Here is a 15,317-nt window from a genome sequence, read left to right as displayed (position 1 = left end):
GTTGCAACAAAAGTATTACATCATTAATTTTCCTTTGAGAATTAAATATCTGATGACAAAGAAAAAGCTATTTTCTGATTTTGTAATGAGTCATTTTTTCCTTCCTGATTATTCTATAAATAATAATAACTTAAGTGATAGACATGTGAATATGGAAAAACACATATAACATCATTTGGAAGTGAAAAGCCAAGCACACCGTTTGATGCAGAATTGGCAGCATATACAAGGAAGAGAAAAGCCCAATGGTCAAGCCCATCAAAGCCTAAGGATATGATCCAAAATAGCCTATGGTTTGCATGGGCTAGGACTATTGTAGTGGGATAAAATGAGCCCATGGTTTCATGGGCTTGGATTACTTTAGTGGGAGAATATCAGCCCACTATTTTGAACTAAGCCCAAGTCTAGCTTTGAAAAGTCAACAGAAGGAGCTAGTAGGTGGTGTTGGTTAGTGGTGGGGTATAGTAAGTGGATATTTCCATTATTGTTTTGACTAGTGGTGTTGTGTAGTAGTTGGATGTTTCCATTATTGTTTTGACTAGTGGTATTGGGTAGTAGTTGGATGTTTCCATTAATGTTTGTAGTAGGTTGTGTTAGCTAGTGGTTGAATGTTACCATTAATGTTTATGTCTCTTTAGAATGCTATATAAAGAGACTTATGTAAGTGGTGAAGACACAACTTATGAATTGAAATCAAATTGCTTGCTAGCATTCCTCCTCTTTGGAAAACCCTTGTGTTTGATCAAGGTAGGTTGGTGTTCGATCCAATCGATCCACCTTGCGGTGTGAAGCCCAGGTGTTACTTGTTACATTGTTATTGTCACTTTCTTCATTATAGTTCTGCCCCTATTTGAAGATCTATTCAGCCCGTTATAATACCATTCTAGTTTCAGCCCTTTTTCCCATCTAAACTCTATTTCACCTTAAGTCCATCAAATTTGCAATTGACTCCCTGTGAAAAGGTCCTATTTGGGTACTGTTTTGATCAATCAAATTCGGTATCTATATTACCGTTCATTAAATGTTTCATTATTTTCCAAGCCAAAGCTGAATATTTTCCCATGTGTTTGGTAATTCTTGAATTTGGAAATTTTGTCTTGGTACAAAAACCTTGAGGCTGTAGATTGACCAACAATAACGAACATATATTAAATTAAGGCTATTAAGCTCCAACTGTTTGACAAGAAAATAAAAAAATTTAAACAGGACAGTGTAAATAATATTTGCTTTACAAACTTGGCTCAACCTTCAACAAAGAGGATGATATAGTAGAGGATGATGTTTCCCACCAAATTAAAGTAGGATTGATGATATAGAAAGGTGCATTACAAGTGTTATGTAACAAACATCTGCCTATGAAGCATTAGGGAAAAATCAATTAGATGGTAATAAGACCTAGAGGATGATATAGAAGATGATGCTTCCACCAAATTTAAGTAGGATGGATGAAATAGAGAAGTGCATTAGTATTTTGTAAAAGATGTATGCCTATTTTAAACCTAAATGAAAATTCTACAGGACAGTAATAACACCAGCTTTGACATTTTAGGCAGAGTATCGTGTAGTTGAGTAATATAGATGAGTGTGTTGCTCGACGATTTGTAGCAAAACCAGAAGAGATAGAATAAAGAACGACTATTTTTGGACTGAACTGGGAGTTGGACAAATCTAGGAAAATCTTTGTGTGACCCACATGAGATGCAATGGGAACCTATAGAGCCTCCAGTTAAGGAAGAATGACCAGATCCAGTTTGACAGAATTAAAAGAGGCTAGGAAATGATGTAGATCTAGCACCGATCTGGACTTGTACCCTTTGAAATCCACCAAGGGTTGATGGGTGTTGGGCTTTTCCCATAGGTTTATGTGTGGTCATGGACCTATCCCTCGAGCCTAAAAGTTGAATGCCCATGCTAAGTATGAAAACGAATTTGTTAGTAAGTTCTGCCCAGCTTAAGATATAGGCAGAATAATACTTTTTTTTTTGGTTTTATTTTAGTTTTAATTGATCAAGTCGTAAGTCTTGTAGGCATGGCGGGAGATCCCGTGAGATCTTTCGAGATATCTCGGTTTTTTCATAAATCGAGACGAGATAGAGATCAAGTTCTGCAAAATGGGCTATCTCGCTCGAGATCTCCCCATATCTTGCCCTAGATCTCGTCATATCTCGTTGGAACTCTTAATTTTTGTAGATTTCGGCGGGATTTTCACTTACAACTACTCTTAGCACATCTACAACATCAAAAGAAGATCAATCATTATCTGCTTGTCTTATGAACTTATGTGTTAATGACTTATATAAAACAGCTAATGGTTGTATAAATTTATCATTCTATTCTCGAACGTCAAGATTGTGATATTCATATGGATGGAATTTTGATGACATTTAAGTTATTTGATGTATTTGATACACTTGCATTTCATATATATGCCTTAAAGGTTCTATATTAGATGTTGTATAACCTTGCATTTTCTAATCCTATAGTATTTCGGTCTAACACTATGGGTAGACTTAGAAATCATACTTTGGGTTGTTTTCTCACAAATCAAAGGCCACTAGTGCGTTCAAAAGGCCTTAATAGGCTAAATATTAAGTTTCAGTCCAACTGGGACCCTAAAACCCACCAAGATGGGCCACTGAGTTGATGCCACAAAAATGGTATATCTCGACCGAGATCTCGGTTTTTCAGGGTGGCCAGATCTCACCTTCTTCATGCTTGTAGGAGCCCTAGGTCTAATAGGATTTTAATTTTTAAGTTCTATTTCTTTTGAGAGTTTAATTAGTATTTTTATTTCCGTAAGGCTTATTAGAAACCTATTTATAACTGCAAAAGGGAAAAATAAAGTATACTCCAATATTATTTATATTTCTCCAGGTTTGCTCCCAATTTTACCTATTTTGTTACTGTTTTGAGTTAGAATAATGTTTCACCAAGATTCTTGATGAAAGTGAGGATTCAGCCTACACAACCGCTCCAGCATATCCACAGCTTTATAGAGGCTTCCCCATCTAAGTTTCAGGCAGCTAGCACCCCATCTCCATGCTCTTGTCACCCTTTCTTTTTCTTCTTTTAATATTTTTTATATTTTCTTAACTTTCTTGAATTTTGGACTTCCTAGGGCATCCAAAATTCAAGGTCTATTTATCCTAACACCCAACCATCAGATATGTCCCAAACTTTAGGCATATCCTCCCCCCCCCCCCGGCCTCGCCCCCCAGAAAAAAGAAGGAAACCTTAATGACTTTAGATCCTAATTTGACTAGATTTTCAAGATATAAATATTTCATTGAATTTTTTACTCCCTAAAACTAAGAAATCCCATATTTTTCAATTTAGCCATTTGAACCCCCAAAACAAAGAGGATCATATCCTTATATCATCACCTATATTTCTTCTAAGTTTCAGCCCATTCCAACATCCCTAATCTAGGAACCAGCAAGGTTCTTGAATCTTCATACTTCCTAAAGTCTTAAAACAAGAACTCTCATGTAGCCCAATTTACCTATAAGAACATCAACGGACTTGGAGATCATCCCCTTGCATCATTACCTACATGTCCCTAAATTTCATCCCATCTGGACACCTGGAAGTTTCCCATCTACATCATCTAGAGATATCTCCCAATTTTTAAGAGATCACTCTTTTGCCTTGAAACTTAACCTAATCCTTTTGAAACCAATCCTAATGATGCTATTTAAGTTCACCAAGCTTAATTACATTAAGCGTCTCCATCCTTGCTAGCAAAATCATCCCATTACAGCCCAAACCACGAGACCCCACTAGGACGCAACCAAATCTGCATATACCTAACCTATTTCGTCCCATATTTGGTTATGATCAAGATCTTGGAAGAATAGCTCCCAATTGATAATCTACTAATCTAGGGCTACATTGGGGGAAGGCCTAAATTGATTATTGGAGAAGTAGTAACAAAGCAAATGCTTGTGGTAGGGCTTGATCTTATAAGAAAGAAAATGCGACTAATTTATCTAACTTCAATACCAAGGAAGAAAATTCAATCGAAACAAGAATTTCGACGTTGCAAAATGCCGAAATTTCGATGTTTCGGTCGAAACTAGACACTTTTTTCTGGAAATTGGAACTTCAATTTTGGGCCTCATATAGTTATATAGACTCAAAATGATTTGGATTCTTACATACTACCTATTTTAAGCATAATAAACACAATGGAACTAGTATTTTGCCCAAAAAAAAAAAATTGAAAATTTATCGTTCAAGTATACTAACAAATAACTAGTTCCAACAAGTGCAAATTGTATTGCATACAGGTATAGAATCATCAGCATACATGAATTGTTTGGTAGAATGATTACATATACAACAAGTCAACAAAATAAAATAACCGACTAGATCAAGTGATGGTGTCTCACATATATTAAGTTGAAGCCTATATATCATATATACATAAAATAAAAATACATAATTTTAGAAAATAATAATTATTAAAATCAGAAAATGAAAAAATGGTAGCAAATAATAAAAGATAAGTTTAACAAAACACAATCATAGATCATAGTCCTTGGCTAAACATATATTAATTTCAAGGCAATACAAGATCATTTAAGGCATGAACAAAACAAAACACAATCATAGATAAGTTTAACAAAACACAATAAAGATAAGTTTAACAAAACACAATCATAGATCATAGTCCTTGGCTAAACATATATTAATTTCAAGGCAATACAAGATCATTTAAGGCATGAACAAAACAAAAATAAAAAAGGGGAAGTTTGGAACTGTTGGGTATGGCTCGTGCTTCACATTCTATTGTTGCCGGAGTTTCCTTTGTAGCTGTTGTGGCTTAGAATGTGTTTTGAGGCAAAAAATGAGCAAAAGAGGTGTTTGAAGGCAAAGGAGTTGTGGAAATTAGGTGAAAATGGGATAGAAATCAACAAAAACTAAGGAAAAACAAGTTGGAAAGTTGAAATGGTCGAAACCTCCGAAATGGTCGAAATCTCCGAAATAATTGAAATTTGGTTTCATTTTTGAAAAATACAGACATTTCGACCGAAATTTCGGTCAAATTTTCTTCTATGTTCAATACAATACAAGTAAATAACTGCTCAAATTACTAAAACTACCCTATTTAAGTTTTTTCCAGCTGTGCACGTGCATGACATGCCCTCTAGATCGATCGATATTCGTGGAAATCAAGCAACATTTTTTTTTGGCTCATATAGTTTAAGTTCCAACAAGTTATACTGTTCATGTTAATATAAGGTTTTTATATATGTTATTGTCATATGGTATGTCTTCTAATTCTGCTTTCCTTGTACACATTTATTAACGTGTCAAATATTTAACTTCTTTTCTGAATTTGACAGTTAGTTTTTCTTCTTCTTCCAAATTCCAATTACTGTTGATAGATACTAATTGCTTCTCCCTTTTTGTTCCCAGGATATTTCAGGCCCCTTCATTTCTTTGATAATGGTGTACATTTTTAATGCAATGACACATTTAGCGATTGATATCCGGTTGATGGCATTCAAATTTTTTGATCTTGTTGTCCAGCACTGCCCATCTTCCTTCTTAGTGTATGCTGAAAAGGTATCTGAACCAGTCTCTTGGTGTGATGCAAGTTTTCTTGCATCAAATTATGTTTCTTATACATGATCTTTTGTACTGAAAAGTGTACCAAGGATAAAATTTGTGATTCACATACCATGCCATGCCAAGTGACCGATGTAAGTTCGTAAATATTACCATTAACTCTTTGTTGTTACGAGTCTCTTTAAGTATTCCAGCTTACATCTTTTAGTGAATAGATGTGCTTGAGCATTGGAATCTATACCTCCTAGGATCGTCTATATAATCACAAAATAAAATTTATCTGGGATACATTCAAGCAAACTAATGCCCTGAACTCATGGTTTGAGTTGATTGAAATTCAATGATCAGTTGGCTTGATATTCAAGTTGTGTTCTAGCATCCCATGGCATAATTTTCTTGAGATGCTTGATGTTTGATGCTTGGACTAGGATTGCGCTTCTCAATGTTTGGAGCCTGGTTATTCATGACAACACTTGGAAGAGGAAATAATGTTTTCACACACTGATGTGGAGCCTTCCCCCCTAAATGGAAGATCAAGATCAGGAGAAGCCCCTAGGGTTGCTACCCAGCAGCTGATGTGACCCCCAAATTGAGGGCCAGTTGTAGGATCACTCAAAGTGAACTCAGCTGTAAATTAGTCTCCTTGACCCCTGCAGTTCTGACTTCTAAGGGCAATACACAGATGGACAGCTGCTGATTAGAGCTAGACACACCCTGCGCCTAGAGGATTTTGGCTTCTTAACCCTGTGGCTAGGGTTTCTAGGGGCCCAGGGTTGTTTTTGGATTGAGGGGAATGAGGATAGGGTTCGACAGCAAGGTTAGGGTTAGGATTTTTGGGATTTAAATAAGAATTCTGTTGTTTCTAAAATTTCAGATTTAAATTCAGGATTCTACGGTTTGAACAATTAGGGTTTTCTCAATTTTAGGGTTCTAAAAGGTGGTGATGTGAACAAGGACCCACCCCCTGGCCGCAACTCTTTATGAAAATTAGGTCTTTTTTTTCTAAGTCAAGTTCTTTTATTTTATGTGGTTGTTATTTATTTGTAAAGGGACCAAAGGGTATCCTCACTTATGAAGGACACTCTACTTTAGTTAGTTTCTAAAAGTCCTAGTTAAGTCCAAGTTGAGTCTGCCAATTAGAGTTAGATTTTTGATTTCTTGATGTAGGGCTATAAACAAGCCATTCTATTATTGTAAAACGAAGTCTACATTGAATAAATATTGATGATTACTTGTGGGAAACAGGTAGTGGTTCTCTTTGTGAGGGCCACGGCGGATTTTCAGCTCCTTGATTCCATTGCAGCAAGCTCTCTTCAACAGACCAGCAACCATCTTCACCTCCAGCAACTTCTCCAAGTAAGTACACACCCTCAGCCCCTTCCCCTTCATCCCTAGCTCATTGCAGACCTAGTCCAGCCCCATTCCCTCCATCGCAGCACGTCCCCAGCCCCTCCTGATGTAAACCCAAATCTAGGGCTAGGGGCAATTTGGGAATTTCCTTAGATTTTTGGGTTGCCCAAAGTATGAGATTTTGTATTTCGCTGGTTGCTGAAACTAGCAAATTTGCCGATATTTCCTCTGAGATTTTTCGTTTTCCCAAATCCCAATTCCGAATTTCCTATTTTCCCAACGTGTCAACTGTCACACAACCCCACCCACTTTCAAAAGAGAAGAAATTTCTTCTCTCTTCAAATTTCCCATTATCCCATCCTGTCAATCACGCAACCCCACCTACTATGAAAAGAGAAGAAATTTCTTCTCTCTTCAAACTTATCCCATCCTGTCAGAGAGAAGAAATTTCTTCTCTCTTCAAACTTCAGTGCGGTTTTAAAAGGAATAAAAAGAGGAGAAACATTGAGAGAGGTAGTGGTTCCGGCAAAGATTCAGGTCTCTCATCTCTACGTGTGTGGTGTCTCGTCACCTAACGATGGGCGTTGCTTTGTTGTCGAGTGGTGGTTCCAGCGAGGATTCAAAGGTGAGAGAAGAGAAGAACAACGGAAGATGGAAGGGTTTCAATTTCAAGGCGTATTTCGCACCTTCTAAAATTAGATTTCGCTGCTGGGGTTTGAATTGCAGAGTTGCAGAGTTTGATTATTTGCACCTTGGGACTTGGGTTTGAGTTGCAGTGTTGCAAAGTTGGATTTTTTGCACCTTGGGTTTGAGTTGCAGAGTTGCAAAGGATCAACAAATATTGGAAGAGGCGTGATGTGGTTGGATTTTTCATTTCTTTGAATTTTGAATTGCAGGTTGCAAACGGAAGAATATCCAGCGATATTAGCCACTATTTTGCTGATTCCCACGATTTTCTGGCGATATTCTGGCGAATTTTAGAAATTTCTTTTCCGGTGCCAATTTCGTATCACTGAGTGTCGAACTGGGCAAATTTCGCCATATTTCGGGCGAAATTAGCCGAAATGTTTTACCTTGAGGTTGCCCAGGAATTCCAGCAGAAGGGATGTGTGTTTCAGGGGTCTTAGGATCCTCTAGAGCTTTGGTAACCCTGCTGTAGCTAGAAATCAGTTCTGAACCTCACTGTGACTAGGGGTTTCAGGTAGGTTTGGACAGGGTGGGTCTGGATCAGAGCTGGGTTTCAAGGATTTCGAAGGTTTAAGAGGGTCCAGTTTATCTAAATTAGGGTTTTCAGAAGTCTTGAAATTCTGCAGAATTCTTCCAAGGTAGAAGATGAAGTGCAGAAATCTTGTGGGTTAAGGAAATTGGGCTGGTAGGGGAAATAATTTTAGGGAAGCAGTCTAAGGTTTGGTGCAATCCTAGGGGAGGAGAAAAGGGACCTAGAGGGGCTGGGGAAGGTGGTTTACCAAGGGGTGGGGCTGCTGCTTTCGCAGGGAACAAGGGGGAAGGGGGGAGGGCTACGGTTGCTAGGGGAAGGGGTAGGGTTTGCTGAACCAGAAGGGGAAGGGAGAGGGGGTAGGCGCGATGAGGTTGGGGGTGGTGTCTATGTCTAAGCAAGAGAGGGAGGGGACTGGGATAGGTTGATGGAGGGGAGGGGCTGTACTTGGGGAGGCTTGAACTAGGTTGCTGCTGAAGCTTGAAGAAGAAGAACTTTCAAAGTTGCAGAAAACACTGGCACAATCCAGCCGCAGGTCTCCCAACTTGGGACACCCTCGACTTTTTCTCAAGTCTTTCTCAAACTCAAATTTCCCTTCATCAAAACTGAAAGTTACATAGACTCCTTAACTATTTATAATAGAAGACTTTAACTTGGCGTGGGAATCCTTAATTGACAAGGATCCTACCTCTTGACCAAAACACTCAAAACATAATCTAATTACTTAAAGGCCACAACCCTAGATTTGGAATCTACTAAACCCACATGTTTAATTAAACTTTTAAGTTAACTTAAAAAGCACATGCTAATTAAGATAACTTAGCACTCAAATAAACAACTTCCAATCAAAATAAAACACTTAATAACTCACAAACTAAGACTCTAACCAAGGAAAGTATAAAAAGACTCCATAAGATTAGCTGGATTGATTCCAGCTAAGTAGGACTCAAACCAGGGGGTGGATAATGACCAAAATACCCCTGTATAGGTTCTTCCCCCCTGGGCTTGCCACAAATTGTTTGTGGGCCTGGGCCTCTCTTAGGCCCTTCTTGGGCTCTCCCTGGCTGGTTACATCACCTCTCCTCACCTCCCCAGCCAATTCTAGCCCCTCCCCCTTCTTTCTTGCAATACCCCTCTTCCCCCCGTTTTTCTATTTCTTTTATTTTCTGGTTCTTGTGGCAGAATTACGAGAAGAAAAAAGGATAAAGAAGATAGCACAAACCACCCACCCCCTAACCGCAAGACCCCTACCTCTCTTCATTCCTTAACCGCAAGCTTCCTACCCCTTCCTAGATAATTTTAGGTCACCCTACGACAGCCCACATCTTTTCCATCTATGTCCACATTATTTAAGTAAACTATCTTCTTTCCATTCCCCTTTTGGGTATCCCAAACCCTTCCCATGCCCAATCACAGAATTGCCTTCCCTTCCCAATTAATTTTAGGTAAAGAGTGATCATCCCACCACTTCCCAAATAATTTTGTTTAAACCCTTACCCTTCCTAGGACCCTCGTGTAAGTTTCTTAGACATCCACAAACATCTTAATCCTTTTCTTTGCCTTCTAGGACCCGTTTTCAGCTTCCTAGTAATTTAATAAGTTTACCGTTAGATTTTGGGTATCTCAGATTCTCAATTACACCCATTGGAGCCCTAAATTACAGTAACTTTTATCTCAAATCATTCTCAAGAACCCTTGCTTTTCCCATTGATAGTATTATATGCTGGTTCAAAAGAAGATTATTCTGGACAAACCCTAAATTTTAGGGGATTTATCCAAGAAACCGTAGCCCTAAGATCGGGTTTACATCAGGTGGCTAGGGTTAGGGTTGGGGTTGAGATCGAACCCTAAAAGAGAATTGGATTTGGGTGGGGGATTTGAGAGATATAGGGATGAGAAGATCTTGGGTTGTTAGGGTTTGTGTGCTGAAGATAAATTGCAGAATTTTAGAGTTTAGGTGAGGGACAGGAGTGGGAGATGTAAGTCGAAGGTAAGGGAAGTGGGGGGGGGGTCCTAAGAGGGGAAGGGATAGGGTTTGGGAGAGAGAGGCTGGTGCCGCAAGAAGAGAGGGGAGGGGAATGTGGTTGTGCAAAGGGACAGAAGAAAGGAGGTGAGTACTAACTTGTTTGTAGATGAGGACTAATTGAAAAACTGCAGAAAATAGGAAGCTCCAAGGTGCCGCAGAAGCTTTCCTCTTTGGGAAAACCTCCAACACTCCTCAATTTCCTTCAAAGAAATTATTTTTTAATCAACTGTCTACATGGCTTTATTTATAGCCTTTACATTGAAGGAGTCACACTAGGACTCAAATTAGAAAGGGGAAAAAAAGGAATTCTGTTTCAAGGAACTCCTACTCAAATAAGAACTTGAAATCCTAATTTAAGAAGGAATCAAATTCGAAATAAGATTTCGACTTGACCCAGTTGTAACTTAACAACCAAGGACTCAATTCAAAAATAAAAGTAGATCTAAACTTCTAACAGGGATCAAACTAGGTCAGATTGGGTTTGACTAAGGGGACGCAAAATGACCAACCAGAATACCCCCGCCCAGGTTTTGCTTTCTCCTTGGGCTGAAGGGTGCTGGGCAGCATTCCCTAGGCCCTGTTTCGGCTAATGGGCTTTTCTAGGCTTGGCCCTTCTCGTTACATCAGCAGCACTTGAATAACTGGACATAATCCATGATTAGTTTGAGCATTTTGTGTCAGTCTGGTACCCTAGTACTTTTTATTTGAGTCAGTTTTGTTTCTAAATAAAGCTCAGAATTTTAGGTCCTAGTGCATTTAAATGTCTGATATGTACAGACTTATTTAGTTTATGTTTGGGAACATTTCTCTTCAGGAAACTAGTTCTTGTATGGAATCGTTTTTGCGTGTTTTTCTATTGGGAGATCCTTATTTGTTTCGAGACACAATTGTGTGCTTAAATAACACGGTTTTCTATTCTGGCTAAGATTAACACACACTGTCTGTTGTGCATCCAAAACCTAATATTTAACATAAGACTGTTTATATAGAAGATACGGAAAAATACAATTCCTTCTTAACGATCAAGTGTGTGTGATGTGAACCAGAATCAGAGTCGAAATAGGGCCTAGGGGAGCATTCCCATGCCCTACGGCCCTCTAGTACCAGCAGGGGTCTTTTGGTAATTTTACTATGTTTCGGTTGAGTCAGTATTTGTTAAGTTATTAAAGAGTCCTTGTTAGTTTAGGATTCCCAAGTTGTGAGGGAGGCTCCTAGTTGTAGTCTACTTGTTGCAAGGATTCCATATCTATTCTTAGTTTTCACCTAGTTGTAGTCTACTTATTGCAAGGATTCCATATCTATTCTTAGTTTTCAAATTGGATCCTTCTAGAGTGAGATATGAAAGAGTCCTTGTATGAGTAGGTTTCCTTAGTCAAGGCAGGAGTTTTAGTTTGATTTTTCTTCTAAATTGAGTCCTAGTGTGAGTTCCTTCTAAAGGCTACAAATAAGCCTCTCTACAATGTAAAATTACTAAGTAAAGTTGACATTTGAAGGAACATACTGCTGGAGTCATGGGTTCCCCAAGGGGGAAGTTAGGGCAGCCATTAATCAGAATTGTGAAGAAACCCTAGCATCCTTGCATCTCCAAGTACTTAACCCCCACCCAACCCTAGCCCCTTTGTCCTTCTTCCTCTCATCCGCAACCCTCCCCTACCCCACCGTAACCCTAAATCCTGCTAGTATAGCCCCTTCCCCCTAATCACAAGCTTCCCCTTCCCCTTCCCCTTCCAAAACCTGCGGCAGCCACTTAACCCCCATCCCATCCTTACTTCCCTCACTCCCTCCCTTCCCAAACCTAACTTATTAATCCCAGCCCCTCTCTTCTTCCTTTTCTTCTTCTTCTTCCTCCTTATCCTTGCAACAATTTCTGGAATTTTCAGAATTCCTATATCCAGTATTGCAGCCCCATTCTACACCTTGGATTTACCTAACCCCTTGGCCTATCTCCTTTAAGACTTAGAATCCCCTCCCTACCCCTTACCTTCAATCCTAGGTTTCAACCACTCCCTTCCCCTCTAAACCCTGGAAAACTCCGCAACTCATCTTCTTCTGTGAAAACCCTAAACCCTAAAAACTTCAAAACCCTAAATCACCTTAACCCCTTATCCAAAAGCTCTCTTAGAATTAGCATCCCTGTCACCTATTGGACACTTGCCCGTAATGCTAGCCCTAATCCAAATCCTAGAAACCCTAATTTTCCAAAACTCTAGACTTGAATTCAATTATGAAATAAAATTACAACAAGGTTTTGGACTTGTTTCACTAAACCCTAGCCTTTTAAACCTAGCTGAACCTAATCCTACCCCTTTCCAAATCCTTTAGCCAGCCTAATTCCTTCAACTGTAGGGTATTCTAAACCCTAGTTGACTGCTGATTCACTTGAAGAGTATCCTAAGGGTGGACCTAGACCTATGGTTTGCGTGAATCTATTGAACCCTAGATCTACACGTTCGAAATTTTCTTTTGATACAGCACTTCTGGTTTGGGTTTGTTAGAGTTGCTAATTACATTTTCACTATAGGTTAACTATGCATGGTATTCATGATTGCACATGTACCTCTGGGCTCAGAAATCTGTGAATGTTCATTTCTTTATGTTAGATAATGGATTGATTTCCATGACTTCATTGCTTTAGCATGCCTTTTCATAAGTTTCTAACTGTTCTTTGTTTGGCAGGTTCTCCAGAATTATGGGGATATCTTACGTTCGAACCAGATCTATTTACAAGACAGAGGGAAACTCAAGAGTGCTCTTGTTGGGTTGGTTCGTGGCTTGTCACTGTTGCCTTGTAATGAGAGAAAAGCTGATCCATCGGATGAAAAAGTACACACTGGTTTACTATAAGATTACTGTATTGCCATCTAGTTTTAGTTGATTCCTGGCCCGTATTCTACATTTGAGTCTCTTTGCTACATTCTCGTTGGCTTTTGATTTCTAGTATTCTATTTTTCTTTTCGTTGACTTCTTGCCTTTTATCCAACTTCTGTACTTCTTGAGAGTATAGAAGGCTGGTGCTAGCATGGCTATAGCATAAAGGTCCTTCACAAATTTTGTTGTCCGTGCTAGGTCTCAAAGGCCTCCTTTTATTACTAATTATGATTGATCTCAAGGCCCATCTTGCCAACTCAAAAAAGAGAGTTGGCTTGGGATCTTGCTGAATTGGTGGAGTTTCCCTCCCCAAACTTAAGGCTCGAACTCGAGGGGTATTAGGGGACCTTTGGGGCTGAAAGTTGCTGTCCAGGCTAGTTTAGCCCTTCTGAACGCATTGGTGACCTCAGAAAAAAGGGCGAACCCAGCACCAAAGGCTTCTACACAAGTCGAGTCCAGGAAGGGGGCGCATTTTTCCTACGCAGCCTTACCTGAACAAATTTTGCTGAGAGGTTGTTTCGATACCTTGATCTTAGGTTACAATTGTGGTCCACCGACCATTGCGCTAAGGCCAACTTTTGGTGACCTTAGATCTATGAAAGAAAAAAAAAAGTAGCGTAAATGTGAGTTCCACTTTGGCAAGTGGGATACAGCTACACTGAAACCTTCAAATGGCCTGTTGTTGATGTCATATACTCACATAGAAATATGCTCAAAGTTCAAAATTCAAACAAGTCTAATATATTACATGTGTTCATAGCCAAATTTCAAACTTCAAATGATAATCCAATTATCAAAGTTACAACTCAAAGGCCGACACTTGGGACCCTATATGCTAAGGTCGTCTCTTCTCGTGCATCATCTTGTGTAGCTAAATGGAAAAGAGAGACATCTCGATTGTTTTTCTACCCTGTAATATTTTTCTTTGTTAAGCACCTTAATAGTATAATTTCTTTGTTTCTCTTGGTACTTTTTATTCTTCTTCATGCTGATTCTTTGTAAATTTCTGGAGCCTATTAAGTTATTTGTGAATTGTGATTATTTAAGCATGGAGTGTTTCAAGCTTGGTTTTGGATTCTTCAAACTGTTTTAAGATCTATGATCCTTTGCTTTTCTTCTTAATATTTTTCATGTACGCTTCCTGGATCATTGAAACAAATAACAAATCTAATGGTTAATAGTTTTTGCCCAGGACTGATCTGTCCTATGATATTGATACTGATACTCATAACCTTCTGGGCTACCATTAAGCACCCAATTGTTGCTTCTGTATCTTCTATATTTAATCGTCTCATGTTAATATATTAGGTTTCAGATACACAACGGGCGTTGCATGCTTTTGAGCTTGAGGAGCCTATGAAGCATACAGGTGTGTGAGTTCTCGAAATCTTTGTCATTTATTGTTTACACGATTGAAAAAGTATACTACTCTTAAGCATCGACTTGAGCCTGAACAGATTTCATTTTTTTGACTTACAATATCCTCAATCATGGAGATGGATATGGATAAGATGTGCATTGCACAGTCATTTCTCTTATGCCTCCAGAAAATAAGAAGTACAAGAAGACCATAGAAGAGACAGAACTGCATATAATGTGCTGAGAACTACTTATACCATCTTTACCATTGAATAGCCATAACATGGGGTAGAAAGTTATATCATCCACCATTAATTGAGTGCTGATGGTAGTCTACTGAATAAGCTAATCTCAAATTCCCATCTAGTCCCTCTCCACTTATCATGTTTTTATTAGGTAACCACTAACAAATTCTTGAACTGTCATTAAGGATCTGAAGACTGAAGGGGGGACTCTAGATTTTGGGTGGATAATAAATGCTTTACCAAAAAAGAGAGATAAAATACACCAGATGAACGGAGCTTTTGCGAAGGGTGAGCATTTGTGTCAGTCTCTGTGTTTTGTGTTTTACTTTCTGTTTTAGGTGTTGCACCGTGGAGAAGGGGATTGGGGGGAGAAGGCTTGGGTTTGCAAAATAGATGGTAAAGGTCCCAGGAATGTTAATTAAATATTGTTAATGTTTTTTTGGGAGATAAAAGATATTCTATTGAAGTGCAGGCTGTATGAGAAAATTATGGGAGGCCTGCAGTGGCAGGGTGGAAAGGCAGTAAATGATTTAATTTCTGTGTGGATTGGACAACTGTTTCCTTAACATCCAAAAAATGTACTGTTCAATGAACTTGCCCTGTTCATTTCCCATAATGTGCTGCCCAACCATAAGGGACGGGGAAAAGAAAGAGTAAAGAATTTATCTGCTGTCCCTGG

At 38.8% G+C, this 15,317-nt stretch overlaps 1 protein-coding gene across 1 annotated transcript in view; it reads left to right on the top strand.

The window, feature by feature from the left end:
- LOC149006890 (uncharacterized) overlaps positions 1-15,317 on the top strand; it is a 51,224-nt gene that overhangs the window by 5,848 nt on the left and 30,059 nt on the right. The window contains exons 5-7 of the mRNA XM_089165817.1: positions 5,422-5,571; positions 12,843-12,989; positions 14,343-14,403. Coding sequence (XP_089021943.1) covers positions 5,422-5,571; positions 12,843-12,989; positions 14,343-14,403 — 358 coding nt within the window. The remainder of the gene's footprint in view (positions 1-5,421; positions 5,572-12,842; positions 12,990-14,342; positions 14,404-15,317) is intronic.

This window comes from Hakea prostrata, chromosome 8 (assembly GCF_041222555.1).
Source record: "Hakea prostrata isolate BN-2017 chromosome 8, UWA_Hpros_2, whole genome shotgun sequence".
NCBI classification, from domain to species: Eukaryota; Viridiplantae; Streptophyta; class Magnoliopsida; order Proteales; family Proteaceae; genus Hakea; species Hakea prostrata.
This window is presented reverse-complemented; position numbering and strand designations above follow the sequence as displayed.